This window comes from Alligator sinensis, unplaced genomic scaffold (assembly GCF_000455745.1).
Source record: "Alligator sinensis unplaced genomic scaffold, ASM45574v1 scaffold268_1, whole genome shotgun sequence".
NCBI lineage: Eukaryota > Metazoa > Chordata > Crocodylia > Alligatoridae > Alligator > Alligator sinensis.
The window spans coordinates 5,309,215-5,327,191 of NW_005841853.1; the positions used below are offsets into that span (position 1 = coordinate 5,309,215).

Here is a 17,977-nt window from a genome sequence, read left to right on the forward strand (position 1 = left end):
AGGGGCATTTGGATCAAGTCTTAACGTGTGTTATGCAGGCATAGATCCAGTTACCAGGATGGCCTGTCTCCCACAAAACACAGACACTCACAGCGACATGCTACCAACACGACTGTCAGTCTCCTACAAAACACATGCAGAAAAACATGGGATTGCCCTGGTTTTAGATTAAAGGACCGAAAACCTGATCTACACGTTTCTCTCCTAAGTTCAAATGCAGGGAACAAGAACTGTCCTTTGCAAAGCAGGAAGCACTGAAAGCTGCCAGGAAGCCTTGGCATCTCCTTAAATACATCCAGCCATGACGCCGTGTGACAATTTACACCCTCCGCTAACATCGGCATAATGTTATAGCGCGTGCTTGTCATTCTTAAAGAGCATTTTGTAGCCGGGCAATTTTATAGTCCTCTAATTTCACTGAGTGGCAATATAAATGCAGGAGCCAGTAAATAACTTCAGGTTATGGGCAGCTTGGTGTTGCTGCGTATGCGCGCACGCGTGTGTTTTTTCTCTCCTCTCCCCTCCCCTCCTCACAGATATTTCCTTGGACCTCAGCCAGGATGAGAACACTCTCACCAACTGCTCCAGACATACCATTAACTGCAATATATATCCAGCCACTTGAGATTACTTCCATGCTAATGGCTCAGAAAAAGACTTTCCAAGAGCTACTTATGAGTGCGCCAGACAATTGAAATATTTCACGAGCGAATATTATGATGATTTGTAGGAGCACTGAGGACTGGTGGAGAAAATGCCCTCAGCGGAAACAGAGCTCCCCATGACATCTAAAGGACGGAGGTTTGCCGCTTTGTGCAGAAGGACAGCGGTCATCAGCGGTGGGAGGGATGGGGAAGGAGAATGGGATGAACGTGAGTTTGTCTTCAGAAGGATCAGCTGCAAGACATGGCTTTGATAGGAATGGGTTCCTATAACCTGAGCGATGCAGGAAGTCAAAAAAAAGATGACTGTTGTGGTTCCTTCTGAATTTAAGATCTATGAATCTATGAAAAGCTGCTAAACCTCTCCCCAGGATGGGGAAAGAAAAGTTTTCAGCTTCTTTCCCTCTTTAAGTTTCAAGAGCCCAAGGCTGAAGTTTTCAGAAGTAGCCACTCATTCTAGGTGCCCCAGCTCTTGGGCGCCCAGCTCGAGCTGGCTGATACCTGGTGTTCAAAACTATGTCCAGACAAGTCCAGCTGAAGACAAGAAGAGATGTGGAGGCCAGTGCAAAGTCAGGCCCAGATGGGACACTCAGGGATACCTCAAAGCAATGGGCATTTTGGAAAATGTTGGTTGTGTGTTTGGGATGGAGGATGATGTACTGCAAGACAGTGGGAGGCTCTTCTCCATGCACCCTAATGGGACTGTTACAGACTTGGAAAGCTCTGGCCTCTGTTCACGTGACACTTCCAGCACCACAGACTTCGATGACAATGCCTACACCTCCAGGCAAACTGGCACAGCTGCTAGGGATTCTGTACTAGGGTTTCTGCAATAAAGTACCTCCAGGCAAACTGGCACAGCTCCTAGGGTTTTCCCTGCCACCAGCACAGATCCCCGGATCTAGAAGAAAGAAATCTACCAGGGAGCCCTCCGTGTCTGATTTGCAAAATAAGGAACGATCCACACGTGAAAGACAATTTGGATTACAGGTATATTCAAAGTGCGATAGCTATTCCTGAATGGTGCCATCGGTGCAAACTCTTACTCTGAAATGGGAGTGTTTTCTTTCTGTCCACTTTGAAAGTGCATTAAGGCAGTGCTACTCTACAATGCAAGCATCCACATGCGGAAGAAGTCCTGTGATCCAGCTATCCCTGAAAAAACCCATGTGTAGACTCCTAATGCATTTACCATGGTGATAAACAACATCCACGCAGCAGCTTTTTCACCCGATGCTCTGCCATACCGCACACGCTGCAAATCAGATTGTCCCCTTGTCCTATTACTGCTGGGTTGATCCTTGTCATCCCTCAACCCTGCAGAAACTGCTCCCCTCAACCCTGTCCTCAGAGCAGAAGAGGAGTCGGACCACACCTTGGCAGTGACGGATCGGAGGCAGTGTCAAGGCAGGGGCAGGCCTCCAGAGATAGCCTGCTCTACTGATTTTTGCAATTGCAAGGGGCCAAGAAGGGGGAGACCATCCCTCCCCCAAAGGGATGCTGGGGTAAAGAGTCCACACTTGAGAACTCCCTCATCGAGTGTTATCTTCGTCCACACAGGCTGATTTATTCAGGGTTTATTTTTTCCCTCTACTGAAGTGCAGTGAGATATGGCAAGCAGCAGCTCCCGCAGTGGTGCACTGCCAGCAACTGGGGAGTTACAGGGCAGCCCCCAGGCACGGGGATCCCCGCAGCGCAGCCCCGCTTCTCTCGCAGGTGCAAGCCCCACACCAATCCCCATATCTCCCCCCTGGGACCCCCCTTCTCTCCTGCTCACGATCGTCCCAGCGCCCTTGTGGAAGAGGGGCCGACCCATCAGCAGCAGAAGCCTTCCCAAATTGCAAGGCCCCTTGTTGCTAGGGTTGAGATGTGGTTAACTACCTATCCCCGGGTTTTTCAAATGGCACCATGACATCTCAGCCAAAATCGTAAGGGGCCGGAGGTCTGCTTTTCTTTTCTCTTCCTCCCCTTCACTGCCTGCTCTGGGTCCCTCTCCTTTCCCTCTCTCTCTCCTTCCAACTGCCCTCCTGCAACTTTTTCTTCTGCTCCCCACTTTTTTTCTTAGCCAAGAATGTCTTTCTTTCTTTTTTTTAATTCACTTTTAAAAAACACACCAAACAAACAGAAAATGCCTTGGTACCAAAAGTTGAAAAGTTTCATTTCAAAGCCGTCAAGGGAAATGTCGAAGCGACACATTACACTTAGGCCAGACTAAGGGCACTTAAAATGTGAGCATCCCTTTGTTAAAGCTTGTTAACTCATTCCTTTTCCCTTGACCTAGCTAGGAAGGACTCTGCTGGGCTCGTTGTGCCTCCCCAGAGAGGCATTGCTCCCCATAGCCACCCCTTTGACAGGGAAAGAAACTCTCTGTTGTTCTGGCCAGGCCTGAGAGCTGTGCTACTCAATGGGTGTGAGGCCTTAATGGAGAGAAAGCCACGAGTCCTGATGGACTGGGAGACAAGATACTGGGATACTGACCCCAGCACTCTTTCCTGCCCAGGGCAGGGGGGCAGACTCGATGACCTACTGAGGTCCCTTCCGACCCTAATATCTATGAATCTACAGGCCTCCTGTTATTTTTGAAAAACTGCATTTGGCAAAATGTAGGAATATTCTCTCTCACCAGGACGTTGCTAAAATACTGAAGAATGAAAGCGAACTACAAAGTCAGTCTGATTTGCATGGGATGCTGCATGCCCACTCAATAGATCTCGAGTCCAGACTTTATTTTTTCTTCCTACTATTGGATGCAGGCCCCAGCCACGAGTCTAAATAAATGAAGCACCCAAGCCTCATTATATTTGAATAATTTCTGAGAGGGGCTTCCCAGCCAGGAGCCATCACGTCCTCAGGCAGTACCTATGGGCACCATTCTCCGGGAGCCTGGGAAGTGCAGACAGTTTGCACTATTCAGGTCACCGATCCAGGCAGCGGCTCTGGCTGTGCTGTGCCTGTCGGGGAGCACTGCCTGCAGCCGCGGCTGTCACCTCCGCAAAGCACTCGTGGAGTTTGCACGCTGCCATGAGCAGCAGCCAGCTCCTTGCAGGGGGCCCTGCTCAACCAGCCTGACCTGCCATGGTTGGAGGTGTGTTAAGCCTGACCTCCCATCACGAGAGCTGCCGGGATGCTGTTTGAGCCCAGCTAGGCGCACCTCCAACGCCAAGACAGAGATACAGCAGCAAGATGCACCGAGAACAGGTTGTCCCTGGAGAGTCCCCCCGCTCCAGGGACGTGACCCCCCGCTCCGAGAGTGGGGTGAGGACTTACGTCAGTGATCTTGGGGTTGGTGCATTTGCCCTTGGTCCCGGATAGCTCCAACCACTGGTTTTCCTGGGCAGGGCAGTGGTGCTTCAACGTGCACTGGTTCGGCCCCTCGCACCAGCCGCACTCGAAGTCCGGGTCGGCTTTCAGGCACAGGCCGCAGCTGTTGCGCATGGCCCCGCACTTGTACAGATGCACTGTGGGACAGCAAAGGAGAGAGATCCTGAGGGGTGCGGGCACCGAGGGGGAGCCTGGGGGCAGGTCTGTGGGGTGTAATAAGGAGCAATGCATAGAAAGTGACCCCGGGGGACGCAGGCTGAACAAGGAATTCAAGTGCTGTGCCTTGTGGTTGTGTGATAGGGTTAACTGCATAGCTTTAGTAAGAAGTTAGACCTGTATTTGTATGGGATGGTTTGGCTAGGGCTGATCCTGCCGTAGGCAGGGGGTGGGACACGGTGACTCTGGAGGTCCCTTCCAGCCTCCCCCTCCCTCCTCTGCCCCAGGAAATCCAAAGGTTTTGGGGACTGAGTTACTCCCAAAGTCCATCTCTAACAGAGAAGCAAAGGATTACTGCCCAGCTCAGAGTCTTGGTATAATTTGGCCCCTTTTTGAGAGGCCAAAGTCCTTTCTGAATAATAATTATCTCATCTTCCCACCTCCCACTGTTGCTATTAGTTAACATCAATAATTAACAACTCGTCTGCAGGACAAGGTAAGGCTGCTTGTCCTCGTGTTACAGGTGGGGAAACTGAGGCAGAAACTGCAAAGAAGGTCATTAGCAGAGTGCTTTTCCTGGAGACCCAAGAAAGACGCGTCTTTGTGCTGCTCTCAGTCCTTTTTCCAGCTACTGCTGGGGCAGGTGCTTTTCTGCGTGCAATGGGGAAATTTCTCTCCACGCTTTTCTTGCACTTTCAGGACCTGGCTGCTGTCTCTTCACTGTGGGGTGGGTTATATATAAGGTCCAAAGACTCATCAGCATTGAAACTTTCTGCTGAAAAGCTCTAGAAATCACGCAGTGCCTGAGGCCACGTTCCCCACCTCGCCCCTGAAGGCAGCAAGAACCAGCCCATGCAATGAAAATGCTGCTGAGCTTTTTATTCCTCGAAGCTGGATGCCAGAAAGGCCAAGCTAGTCAGGCAGCTGTCAATCATGGTATGCCAGCACCGGACCCCCTCTTGACCTGCATTTCCTGGTAAAAGCTGCATTCCCAAGCACGTGCCTCCCGACACACTCCCGTCAGGGGCAGTGCTGCATAGGCCTGGGTGTCCCTTGGCTATATTTTACTGCATTTCAGTGGTGCTGACTGACATACTGGCTGGGCACGTCTACACGAGACATGTACTGCGGATCTGACTAATCAGCTCTGCAATAAAGTCAGCGTTGATATGTGTGCCCCTACTAGGATGGAGTAAATGAATCTAGTCCACTGCAGGACAGTCCTGGTATATACAAGTACTATCCTATGGTCGAGTACTTGACTCCAATGCAGCACATGTTTAGGCAGTGACAGGGCTGGCTGGGCACGAGTGCTTCGGTGCAGGGACTGCCTGCTGTCTAGCCTCACCCTAGAGCACCCTTGGGACCCAGCCAGCCCCTCTGCAGCACATTGAGCCAGGTTGGAGCGGCCCCGTGACCGCCGGGGCTGCTCTGACCCAGCTCAGTGTGCTGCAGTCCCAGGCACATGTGTAAACATGGTGCCCAGGAGCAATAAACTCCAGAACAATATATGCTGGAGTTTATTGCTATGTGAATATTACATGTGTAGACACACCTAGTGTTGCCTCTTTGCAGTTATGGAGCAGAGGGACAGGGGGCTAGGAGAGCAGGGCAGACCAGGCCTCAGGAGGACAAGGTTTTCATCCTCCCTCTGAGCATCTCTGTGGACCTGGCCCAAAACCCCTGCGTTGTTTCCACTGTGTTGTCTATCTTATTGGACTGTAAATTCATGGGCATAGTGGCAGTTTCTTCAGTGCCTTCTCCATGCAGGCCCCAGTCCCAACTGGGCTAACTCAATCCCAGCAGCAGAGAAAAGACAAGAGATGCACAAGTGGTTAGCTGTGCAGAGAGCTTGTCTTCTAGGCAGTAGCAAACCCTTCGCCAGGCATTTCAACCTCTGCATGCATCCATCATTTATGGACCTCTTCCCAGCAGAGACCATGAGAGACACTGAAAACCAGGCGGCTGGATATGGGGACCCCCACCTAAATTGGGAAGGGGCCAAGAGAAGCACATCCACTGTGTCTGGTGACTTCAGCCAAGGTCTGCTCTCCTGTGTCCAGAGGCGGAAAGGCCATTTTCCAGGGACTGTACAGTATCACTGAGTGTGTTGTTCACAAAAGCGTCTGTGCTGCATCTGCACTTGCCGGAGTCGCTGTCAGCCTGCCTACCAGCCTCTGCTGTCCTGATCTGAACTCAGATAATCTCTGGGAGCAGAGAGCAGAGCTAACAACCACGTCCACTCCTTCTCATAAAACGGTTGTTCCCTGGACCGTGCTCAATGCTGCAGAGACCTGGCTCACAGCCTCTGTAAGGACTGATCTGGAGCAAGTCCTGCCATTCTCTGCAGAGGACAGACACGGTCCAAGGATAAACGCTGGTGGGCACAGGAAGCATCTCCCCCTTGTGAAAATGGCACTGAGAGCTTGGTCATTAATATGCCACTAATGGAAAATCTCTTTGATGCCTTCTACATCATTAGCAGCCGTCCAGGCCCATCACATTTCAGGCCATTAGCTTGCAGAATACAACAAATTAAAGGGAAGGAGTGGGTAGTTTAGCACCAGTAAGAGGCTTTCAGCTCCACAATGGGTATTGAAACATGGTCTGTGGTCAGCAATGACTATTACCTGACCATTGCTTGAGGGCCAACAGCTCAGGAGGGAGAGGACAATGCATGTCATGAGTGGTCTTCCCCACCAGCATGGGGTATCACAGCAGAGTGGGTAAGGTGTTTTGCTATGAACCTTAAGGTGTGAGTTTGAGCCTTGCTCCAGGGTGATGCCAAAGGCCACCCCAGTTGACAAGCATATAAATGGTACCTGGCCATTTTGGGCTGGGAGTCAAAAGCGGCTGGAGGTCTGAGGGAGCCGATCAGTTGTTTAAGAGAACTTGTCACCTGTCGCTAACTTAGGATCATCTGCCACGTCCCTGGCAGCGGGCAGGAGACGGATGTGTATGGGATCCGGCGGAAGACCAGAGGACACTGAGGAGGGGAAGGGGCAGGAGAGACAGGTTGTCTTGTGGAGGTCTCCTTCAGTGGGGAGGGTCCCTCACCCAGAGGTTAACAGCAGGGTGGCAAAGGACAGCTGGGGAGATGACAAGGAGTGCAGGGTGAGGAAGTAGCAAGCAAGGGGCGGACGGCATAATGCGGGGAAGGAAGCAGGTGTAGGGGGTGGCAGGAAAAACCATTGATGCTATCAGCCCTAAATGTTAAGAGAGGAGAGGGAGTCCAGGGAAAGGCCCGTGGGTAACTGAGGATGCAAAGACCAGATAGCAAAAGGGAGGGAAATCAGGCTCCCCTACAACCGCCTGTCCTTGGGTTGCGGCTGAATGAGTGACAGCCCCCACTGCAAGCGGCACATCCACCCCTCGCCACCCACTGTAATCAAGCGAAGCCGGGCTCTCCGGGCAGGAGGTGGGTCTCATCCTTTTCCATTTTCACTTCACTTCGTTCCACCTTTCCCCACTGGCACGGCTGCCCCCTCCCTCCCTCCCTCCCTCCCTCCCTCCCGGCTCATTACCGCATCCAGCCTGAGCAAAGACCAGACAAGCTGCAGCTGCTGATGCATTAACTGGAAGAGTCTTGTGGAAGGAGAAGTGAAGAGGGTTGGGGGGGACAAGGGCAGTGTGAGAGACAGGAGGCAGGAGGGATGTAGGGAGAGTGTGGGAAGGAGAGGACGGGGAGGCTCCTATTTCTCAGGTGCTCGGGGTAGTGTGGGGGGGAGCCCGGAGCACACAAATTAGTAATTTAAGGAGAGCGGAGAACAAATGCGTGCAGGGAAACGGTGACTGCTTTGTTCAGCGTGCGGCGCGATGTGGCCTGTTGCTAAGGTTACTGCTTCCAAGGACAAGTTGAAATAATTCTTTACCTTTGTTCTGCGCCGGGTTGTCAATGTTGAAATTCCCATTCCACACGACCGTCAGCTCTACCGGCAGGCTGTTAATCTCCATCCCTTCGTATGAATACTAAAAGCGGGAGAGCAAAAAAAACAAAACACCGTCACGCCGGGTGCCGCGGCGGGGGAAGCTGCGAGCCGAGCGGGACTGTCACTGCCCTGCCCCGCGGGCCATCGCGTGCCGGGACTCATGCGGCTCTGCTCCCCGTGGGATGAATACCGGCCAGTCTCAATGGAAGGCACTTCCATCCCTCCCGCAATGTCTGGAGGCTTTCAGGTGCTAACTCTTATGTGAATCCTGTTCTGGCTCCATTTTTGGATGCGTCTCAGAGGTGCCTGTTCCAAATGGTGGGGTTTATTGTCTAGAGTTGGGTGCATTTTTGACCTGTTAGGTTTAGGATGGGGTGATCTAGTTGGGGCTGGTCCTGCTTTGAGCAGGGGGTTGGATGAGATGTGACCTCCGGAGGTCCTTTCCAACCCTCCTTTTCTGTGATTCTAGGTGTAGGGTCTAGTTCAGTGATTCTCAACCAAGGTGCTCAACCCTGGGGTGCCCATGAGATCCTTTTATAGGTGCCATGGGGTGCTGCTCAATATTAGCACTGTTAGCTGTGCAGACACTGACACATATTCACAAGATCAACCCAGAGATTTCAAATAGAAACCCAAAGTGTCAGAACCTTTCTACCCTGCGGTGGTCTTTCTGAGTTCTCTGCAACAGAAGAAGTGTTGGGGGTCAGACTCGATGATCTATTGAGGTCCCTTCCGACCCTGACATCTATGAATCTATGAATCTATAAGTGCTCTAACTATTGTTTTTGTTATCAAAAAACAAGTGAAAGTTAAGATCTGGCATTTTTGGGGGTGCCTTAAGACTAACAATGTTGAGAACCACTGGTCTAGCTGTTGGGTCTACCTTCCTGTTGCTGGCTGTGTCCCTGGGGTGTCCTTTCCAAAGGTTAGCTATCTCTCTAAAAGGTACCTCGAAGGTACTGGCTGTATTTCTAGGTGTATCTATATTACAACTCATGAGTGATGGGTGAGATCCTAGAGGACTTAGGAAAAGTACCTGGATCTATGTGTCTACCTATTTATATTCAGGGGAAAAAGGCAGGGCCAGGGAAATGCAGACCAGCCAGCCTGACTTCCACTTCTCAAATGATACTAGATCAAATTATTAAACAATCAATTTATAAGCACCTGGAGGACATTAAGGTGATAACAAAGACAACGTGAATTTGTCAAGAACAAATTGTGTCAAACCAATCTAATTTCCCTCCTTGACAGGACAAAACAACCCTTTGGATAAGGGGAAATTATGTATCGTGACTTTAGGAAGGATTTTGACATTGTCCCACCTGACATGCAAACTAGGGAAATGAAATCACTATATGATGGGTGCACACATGGTAGGAAAACAACTCTCAGAGCAGCCATCAATGGTCCCCTATCAAACCAGAGGGGCACATTTAGCAGGTTCTGTGCTAGGTTTGGTACTATTCACTATTTTCATTAATGGCTTGGATGATGGAAGAGAGACAGCATTTATCAAATCTACAGATGACATCAAGCTGAGAGGACAGCAAGCACTTTGGAGGACATGATTTGAATTCAAATTGATCTCCATAAATTTGGGGAAATGGTCCAAAATCAACATGAAGAATTGTAATGCAGTAAAGTATTACACATAGAAAAGAGAAATGTAATGCAGACATGCAAAATGGCAAATAGCTGCCTAGGGCAGCCATACAGCAGGATAAGATCTGAGGGGTTATAGTGGATCTCAAACTCAATATAAGTCAACAGCATATTGCAGAAAAGGCAAATCACCTTAACAGGAGCCCTGTATGAAATGTGAGTGGTAGTTACACTGCTTGACTCGGCACTGTAAGCCTCAGCTAGAGTACCACATCCAACACTGGGGCCCACGTCTCAAGGAAGACGTAGACAAATTGGAGACAGTCCAGAGAAGAGCAACAATGAGAGCAGCTTTGGAAAATATCACTTCTGAAGAACAGTTGAAGGGAATGGCTTTGCTTAGTCTAGGCGAGAAGAGTAAGGGGAGAGATGATGACCGCTTTGCAATATGTAAAAGGCTGCTATAAACAGGATAGTGATCAATTATTCCCTGCAGCACTGAGGACGGGACAAGAAGAAATCAGTGCAATGCACAGCAAAGAATATGATGAAGCTATTAGGAAAGATCTTCTCACTATAAGGATAGTAAAGCATTTGAACCGGCTACTTAGGCAGGTTGTGGCATCCACTTCTTTGGTGGTAGTGAAGGGCAGGTTAGATGAACGTTCATCAGGGACGGTCTAGTTATACTTATTCTTGCTTCATTGTATAGGGTGGACAAGGTCTTTTGTGGTCCCTTCGAGCCCTGAATTCCTGTGACTCTATAATACATGGGGTTTGGTGTGCTTTTTCAGCCAGATTTTCAAGTGAACAGAGGATGTCCATATCAGATTGGAGCAACGGTCCACCAGATTGTGCATCCCACTTTTAGCTGTGATCTCCAGCCTGACTTTGCAGAGAAAGTCTAAAACACGACTTATGTACATCGCCGCTTGTATAATGGCAGGGGAAATGGCCCAGTTGCTGATGTGACAGTAAGTGTGAGCACCGGGCAGGAAGGACTGTGGATTTTCTCATTCTCTTGGCTTATCACATTCAGTGTCACTGTGTTTATTGCTTTTGATTGTGCAAGGCACCTGCAATTCAGCGGTAATGGGGCCGTGCCCATCTAGTCACTCATTCCTTTATTCCCATAGCACTGTAGGCAACTCAGCAATGACAGAGCATTGCAAAGCAATGCAGCGATGCTACACTGTCATGTCCAAATGCGTTTCATCATGCAGTACAGCAAGTTGCCTTAGGAATATTTTGTGTCCTGCTTGCCAAACTTATAGGACTCTGAATGATCCTGCTTAATCAGCAGGATTATCCTGCATAATAAAATATAATAAAATATAATAAAATAAAATAATCAGCATAATCCAGGGGGGGTGGAAATACAAAACACTCACATCAGCAAGACAAAAAGTATTCCCACACAGCATTACACCCATTAGGAACTAATTCCTATAATTACCACGGGGTCAGAAAGAACAGACTAACCACCCATCTCCCAGTTTACTGCCTTTACACTGCAGCCCACTATGTCATCTCACTGACAATTTTATGTCCACTCCAAAGAGTCGGGAAAATGTTGTAAAAATTGTATATGCTGCTGGTCCTCTCAGTGCAATGCAACCACCTCGGGGGGTGAAAGGGGGAAGCCCGCAATGACATTAAAAGGCAAATCTGGTGACAATGTGAAATCTACTGGAAGGGGTGTTTTAAGCAAGCAGGATGCAAGGATGCAACTGGAACCTTGCTAGCTAGCAAGCCTCTCAAGGCATCATGGCTAATGCTCTTGGGAAAAGAGTCAGAGGGTTTTAATGGGCCGTGAGTGGTGAGGACACAGCATCCAAAAACAACACTTCAGTGCCCACTGCACTTGGTGCTTGGTCATTGGTTTGACACTTAAAGACCAATGGCTATTGAGTGACCACAGCCCAAACGTGGCATTCCCAGGCACTGTCACCCACCCAACTAGATACATCTCTAAATGATCGAAGAGAAGAAAGCAGGTCCTAGCCCAAAGCCCTAACCTGCTCCTGAATCTCTATGCTGCTGGCCCCAGGGCTCTGTACACCATTACCCTGTTAAGGACCAGCCTGGCATTATGCCCTCCTGTGCTGGCAGTGGCTGGTGTGCACGTGCTCCTGGCTGGGTGCTGAAGGAAACTTTTGCTGCCTTGGTGGGAGCACCTGCTAGTCGTACTGGGGTGAATGGCAGCTTCTAACTACACTGGCCCTGGATTTTGCTTGTATGAGCACAAGCTGCTTTCAGGCCTGAGCAAACAGCAAGCTCATCTGAACCTGCAGCCAAACTCAACTAGCAGCCTTTCCTGAGGTTTAAAGAGCATCCCTCCTTTCCCCCGCTCTTCACTTCATTATCTCACGCTGCTGTTTGTAGTTCCTACTCCAGGACAAGATATGAGATAGAAGTGATGTGATACCAAGTGAAAGGGGCAGGGGCTCCTTGGAGATGAATCACAGGAGCCTTAACCAAGTTTTGTTCCTTCCTCCCTCAAACTCCCACTGGAAAGTCAACGGGTGCTCAGCTGAGTCGAGACTGAATGCAAAGGCAGTAAAGACCCTAGGATTTGGTCCTGGCTAAACCAGGGGTGAGCTAGAAATCCCCCAAGGATGCCTGTGGACATGACATGCCCAGCCTGCTTTCCAGACTCACTGGGAATGCCAGGCTCTGAACCCGTGCAGGTACATTCTCTCATCACTACTAATTGCCATGTAATTGCAGGGTAAAACATATCCAGTCATTTCTGCCCATTACGGTGGAGTGAGTGCTAGTTATATGGTAATTTCATTCTCAGCAAACTAAACACAATTAACCAGAAACCTGCAGGCCTCTGTGATTATAATCTAGTTGCAGGGTATTTATGGGTAAGGACCGTGTGGTTACCATGGAAGTTAAAAGCACTTGCAGGACAGCGGCACCCTGCCCATGTAGCCGTCGTCATCAAACTCAGTAATAGCATTTGTAGGACACTTCTCCGTGTCATCTGGAGTAAGACCCACCACACTGATTTCCCATTGCCCATGCTTTCTTCCATAGGAAAGGTCCAGAGGACAGACCAGGGGCATGTCTTTGCAGACAGGCTTGCTTAACCTAGTGAGGAAGGCTTTAAACTAGGTTTGCAGGGGGATGGAGACCAAAGCCCTGGGGTAAGTGTGGAAGCAGGTGACCTGGAGGAAGCAGAAGCAAGAGTAGGCAGCAGGGGAGACCTTCATATGCTTCTTGAGAAATTAGGGCAATCAGTTAGTCACTACACAAATGCATGGGGCCTGGGAAACCAGCAGGAAGAGCTCGAAGTCCTTGCGCAGCCACGGGGCTGACATGATTGAAATAACAGAGACTTGGTGGGAGCTCGCATGGCTGGGGCAGTGTCATGGATGGGGACACACTGTTCAGGAAGGACAAGCAAGGGGAGAAGAGGAGGAGGAGTTGCACTTCATGTAGAAGAGCCGTACGATTGCTCAGAGCTCTGGTATGAAGCTGGAGACAGGCCTATTAAGAGCCTCCGGGTTAGGGTCAGAGGGGAGAGCAACAAGGGTGATGTTGTGGTGGGGGTTTGCTATAGACCACCAGACCAGAGGAAGTGGTGGATGAGGTTTTCTTCAAACAGCTACTGGAAGTTTTCGGATCACAGGCCCTGGGTCTCATGGGGGACTTCAATCACCCTGACATCTGCTAGGAGGACAATACAGCAGTGTGCAGGCAATCCAGGAAATTTTCAGAGCATGTTGGGGACAACTTCCTGGTGCAAATGCTGGAGTGGCCAACTAGGGGCCATGCTCTTCTTGACCTGCTGCTCACGAACAGGGAAGAATTGGTGGGGGAAGTAGTAGTAGATGGCAACTTGGGCAGCAGTGACTACGAGATGATTGAGTTCAAGGTCCTGAGGAAAGGAAGGATGGAGAGCAGCAGAGTAAGGACCTGGACTTCAGGAAAGCTGACTTTGACTATGTTAGGTAACTCATGGGCAGGATCCCCTGGGAAGCCAGTCTGATGGGGAGAGGAGTCCAAGAGAGCTGCCTGTACTTTAAAGAAACCCGACTGAGAGTGTAGGAACAAACCACCCCAATGTGCAGGAAGGCTAGCAAATATGGCAGAAGACCAGCCTGGCTTAGCAGGGATCTCTTCAGTAAGCTAAAACATAAAAAGGAAGCTTATAAGAAGTGGAAGCTTGGAACAATAACTAGGGAGGAGTATAAGAGTACTGATTGTGCATGCAGGATTGGAGTCAGGAAGGCCAAAGCACAATTGGAGTTGCAGCAGCAAGGGACATGAGAGGCGACAAGAAGGGTTTCTACAAGTATGTCAGCAACAAGAGGAAGGTCAGGGAAAGTGTGGGTTCCTTACTGAATGGGGGAGGCAACTTAATGACAGATGATGAGGAAAAGGCTCAAGTGCTCAATGACTTTTTAACCTCGGTCTTCCTGGCAAGGTCAGCTCCCACACTACTGCATCTGGCAGCACAGTTTGGGGAGGAGGTGAGCAGTCAACAGCTGTGAAAGAACAGGTTAGGGACTATTTTTAAAAAGTTGCATGTGTACAAGTCTATAGGGACGGACAGGATACACCTGAGGGTGCTGAAAGAGTTGACCATTGTAATTGCAGAGCCACTGGACATTATCTTTTTAAACTTGGGACAACTGGGAGAGGTCCTGGAAAAGGGTAAATATAATGGCCATCTTGAAAAAAGGGGAAGAAGCAGGATTCAGGAAATATAGACTGGTCAGCCTCATCTCAATCCCTGGAAAATTCATGGAGCAGGTCCTCAAGGAATCCATTGCTAAACACTTGGAGGAGGAGAAGGTGATTAGGAGCAGTCAGCATGGATTCACCAGGGGCAAGTCATGCCTGACTGACCTGATTGCCTTCTAGGATGAGGTGACTGGCTCTCGTGATGAGATGACTGGCTCTGTTGATGCAGCAAAAGCAGTGGGCATGCTATACCTTGACTTTAGCAAGGCTTTTGATATAGTCTCTCCAACATTTTTGCAAGCAAGCTGAAGAAGTACGGGTTGGACAAATGGACTGTAAGTTGGATTGAAAGCTGGCTGGATTGTTGGGTTCAACGGGTAGTAGTCAATGTCTCAATGTCTAGCTAGCAGCTGGTATCAAGTGGAGTGCCCCAGGGGTTGGTCCTGGGGCCGGTTTTGTTCAATATCTTTATTAACAAGCTGGAAGATGGGATGGAGTGCATCCTCAGCAATGTTGTGGATGACACCAAGCTGGAGTGGGTAGTAGATACACTGGAGGGGAGGGCTCTGACTCACAGAGATCTAGACAAATTGGAGGATTAGACCAAAAGAATTCTCATGAGGTTCAACAAGGACAAGTGCAAAGTTCTGCACTTAGGACAGAGCAATCCCATGCACCAGTGCAGGTTGATGACCGACTGGCTAATCAGCAGCTCTGCACAAAAGGACCTGGGGGTGACATTGGACAATAAACATTTATGAGTCAACAGTGTGCCACTGTTGAGAAGAAGGCTAATGGCGTACTGGGCTGCATTAGTAGCAGCGTTGCCAGCAGATTGAGGGATATGATTATGCCCCCTCTATTTGGCACTAGGGAGGCCTCATCTGGCGTCCTGTGTCCAGTTTTGGGTCCTCCACTACAGAAAGGTTGTGAACAAATTGGAGAGAGTCCAGTGGAGGGCAACGAAAATGGCCAGGGGGCTGAGGAACAGGGCTTACGAGGAGAGGCTGAGGGAACTGGACTTATTTAGTCTGCATAAGATGAGAGGGGATTTAATAGCAGCCTTCAGCTCCCTGCAGGGGGGCTCCAAAGAGGATGGAGCTGGGCTGCTCTCAGTGGTAGCAAATGGCAAAACAAGGAACAATGGGCTCCAGTTGCAGCAAGGAAAGTTTAGGTTGGATATTAGGAAAACCTTTCTCACTAGGAGGGTAATAAAGCACAGGCTACCCAGAAAGGTTGTAGACTCTCCATCCTTGGAGATTTTTAAGACCCAGGTAGACAAAGCTTTGGCTGGGATGATGTGGTTGGGGCTGGTCCTGCTTTGAGCAGGAGGTTGGACTAGATGTGACCTCCTGAGGTCCCTCCCAACCCTCATTTTCTATAAGTCTATGTCCATGTTATCTATGTACCATCATTTCATTCCCATTCCACAACCACTAAATCCCAGAAATCAGGCAATGCTGGTTGGATGCTCATGGCACGCATGGGGCGGCCTGGGGCGGATCACAGTTTTACACACTACAACAGCATCTTCTTTCTGAGGATCTTGAAGTGCTTCACAAACGCTGATGAACTAAACCTGGCAACGTCCCAACAGGTAGCAAGCTGAGCTCAGCTTTAAGTGATCTGCTCAGGGTCACACAGTATGTACAACAGGGAGCAGGTGGCAGGACACAATTGAGGAGACTCTTTGCCCAGATTTGTGCTCGAATGGACCATGAGATCGAGATTTCTTCACTGCAGTGCACTTCTACCCATTGGCCCTGTTTTGGAGGCTTGCAGCCGGGGCAGCTGTCCATACTGAAGTCTCTGTCATCACTAAGTTGAACTGTGCAGTAAAAGGGAATCATGACCTAGTCTGGAGGTAATAGAAATGATCGGGCTCCCAGGGACCTGGGTCCTTTGGCTCTTGTCTCTTCAAGGCACCTCACATCTTTGGGTTTCCATCTCCGCGCTGGAAGGCAGTGCCCAATCTACTTGCCGACCGCCCAGCGCTACCGAGGAAGGTCCCGAGGGCCGGTCTTGTAGGGCTCCCATTAGCACACATCACACACCTGACCTTCCCCCAGTGAACTCGTCTCCTAACCATGACATACCATTCATCTGCAGGCTCTCTCAGTGGCCACGGCTGCTCCACTCAATGCCTTTTTGACCCTCGGGCTGTACAGGGAGTTGCCCAGCCAGCTCCCAGAAGCAACCCTCATTTCACAAGCCAGCAAAATGCCGGGATTTGTTGCAGGTAAATCCCATGCTGTTGGCTCGGCCTTTGCATACACAGTCCCCCAACGGGAGGGAAGTATCCAGCCAAGACTAATGAAAGCCTTTTAGAGGTGGGGATGAGGTAGAGGTAGATCCCTCTAATGGAGAAGGCTGAAAGGATATTGCTCATTAGGGAGACACACTTGCCCTTCACGCCGCTGAAACGGCAACTCGAGCTTTGTGTGCTGTACCGACTCTTGTCTGAAACACAAACCTCTGGCAGAAGCAGCTCCTTCCCAAAGAAAGGCATCTTCCAGAGATGCGGGGAACACCAGGGTCCCATTGCAGTCCAGGGCTAGGCAGATACGTCTCTCTAAATCACAGTTCTCAACTTTGTTAGGCTCGAGGCACCCTTCGGAAAATGCCACTCATTTTCTGACTACGGAAAAAATCCCAGAGCGATTCTTCTGCTACAAAGAACTCAGAAAGCCTCGAACAGGTCTGAATGTTTTTAATACTGCAGACTCATATTTGAAATCTCAGGGTCTATCTTGTGAAGCATGTTTGCAGACCTGACAGTGCTAACGTTGTGCAGCACCCTGCAGCACCCTTGAAAGGCTCTCGAGGCACCTTAAGGTGCTGCGGCACCCTGGTTGTGAATCACTGCTCTAAATTGTGACCATCTCCCAGCTTTTGTGTGGTTAGTGCCATACAGGGGAGGCAGAGGACAGCCAGCCAGGCCCCATCCGAAGCTCCTTGAATGCCGCGGGAGGTGTTGGGAATGAACATGGCGCTGGATGAGCTGGAAAGGGTCTGGCTGGACTCTGCAACGTGTAGCAGAAAAGGCAGGGCTGCTGCTCACCAGAGAACTTCAAGCGTGAAGGTTTGTGCCCATATATTGCTTAGTACGGCCTTCCCCATTGTATTGCCCAAGGGCCTTCCCTAGCTATACACAGGAGCCTCTGTTAACATGAAGAGGGTTGCTGATCACACACATGGGGTGCATATCAGATCCAAGGAGATGGCTCTTGGCTGAATAAAACCTCAGGTAAATGGATAAGACTGAAGAAGGCACCTCTCTGGCCAAGAAGCATGATTAAAGCTATGGGTTGAGCCAACGGAGAGATGGTGCATTAGCCCATGATAGATTCTGACTAGCAAATAAAAGGTCTCGGTGTTTTCCAGGCCTCTGTCCCTTCCAGACATTATCATGAGCTCGCACCCAGGCACCACCAAAGGTGCACAGTGCTGCAGACCCCTCACTTGGCTGTTCCCCCAGGGGACATATTACCCCAGAGGATGCGATGGTTGTGACTTCCTCACCACTCACCTAAACCAGGTTTGGGTCTGGGTAACTCCGAGGCCACCTGTCTCCAGGTGCTAAGTATTATCACTAGATGCCGGCTT

General features: G+C 49.9%; 1 protein-coding gene across 1 annotated transcript in view; it reads right to left on the reverse strand.

Moving 5' to 3' along the window:
- The window catches only part of PLXNA4 (plexin A4), a 285,370-nt gene that overhangs the window by 99,255 nt on the left and 168,138 nt on the right, over positions 1-17,977 (reverse strand). Inside the window, exons 9-10 of the mRNA XM_006016338.3 lie at positions 8,012-8,108; positions 3,930-4,120 (exon numbers count right to left, since the gene is read on the reverse strand). Of these exons, the coding sequence (XP_006016400.1) occupies positions 3,930-4,120; positions 8,012-8,108 (288 nt within the window). The remainder of the gene's footprint in view (positions 1-3,929; positions 4,121-8,011; positions 8,109-17,977) is intronic.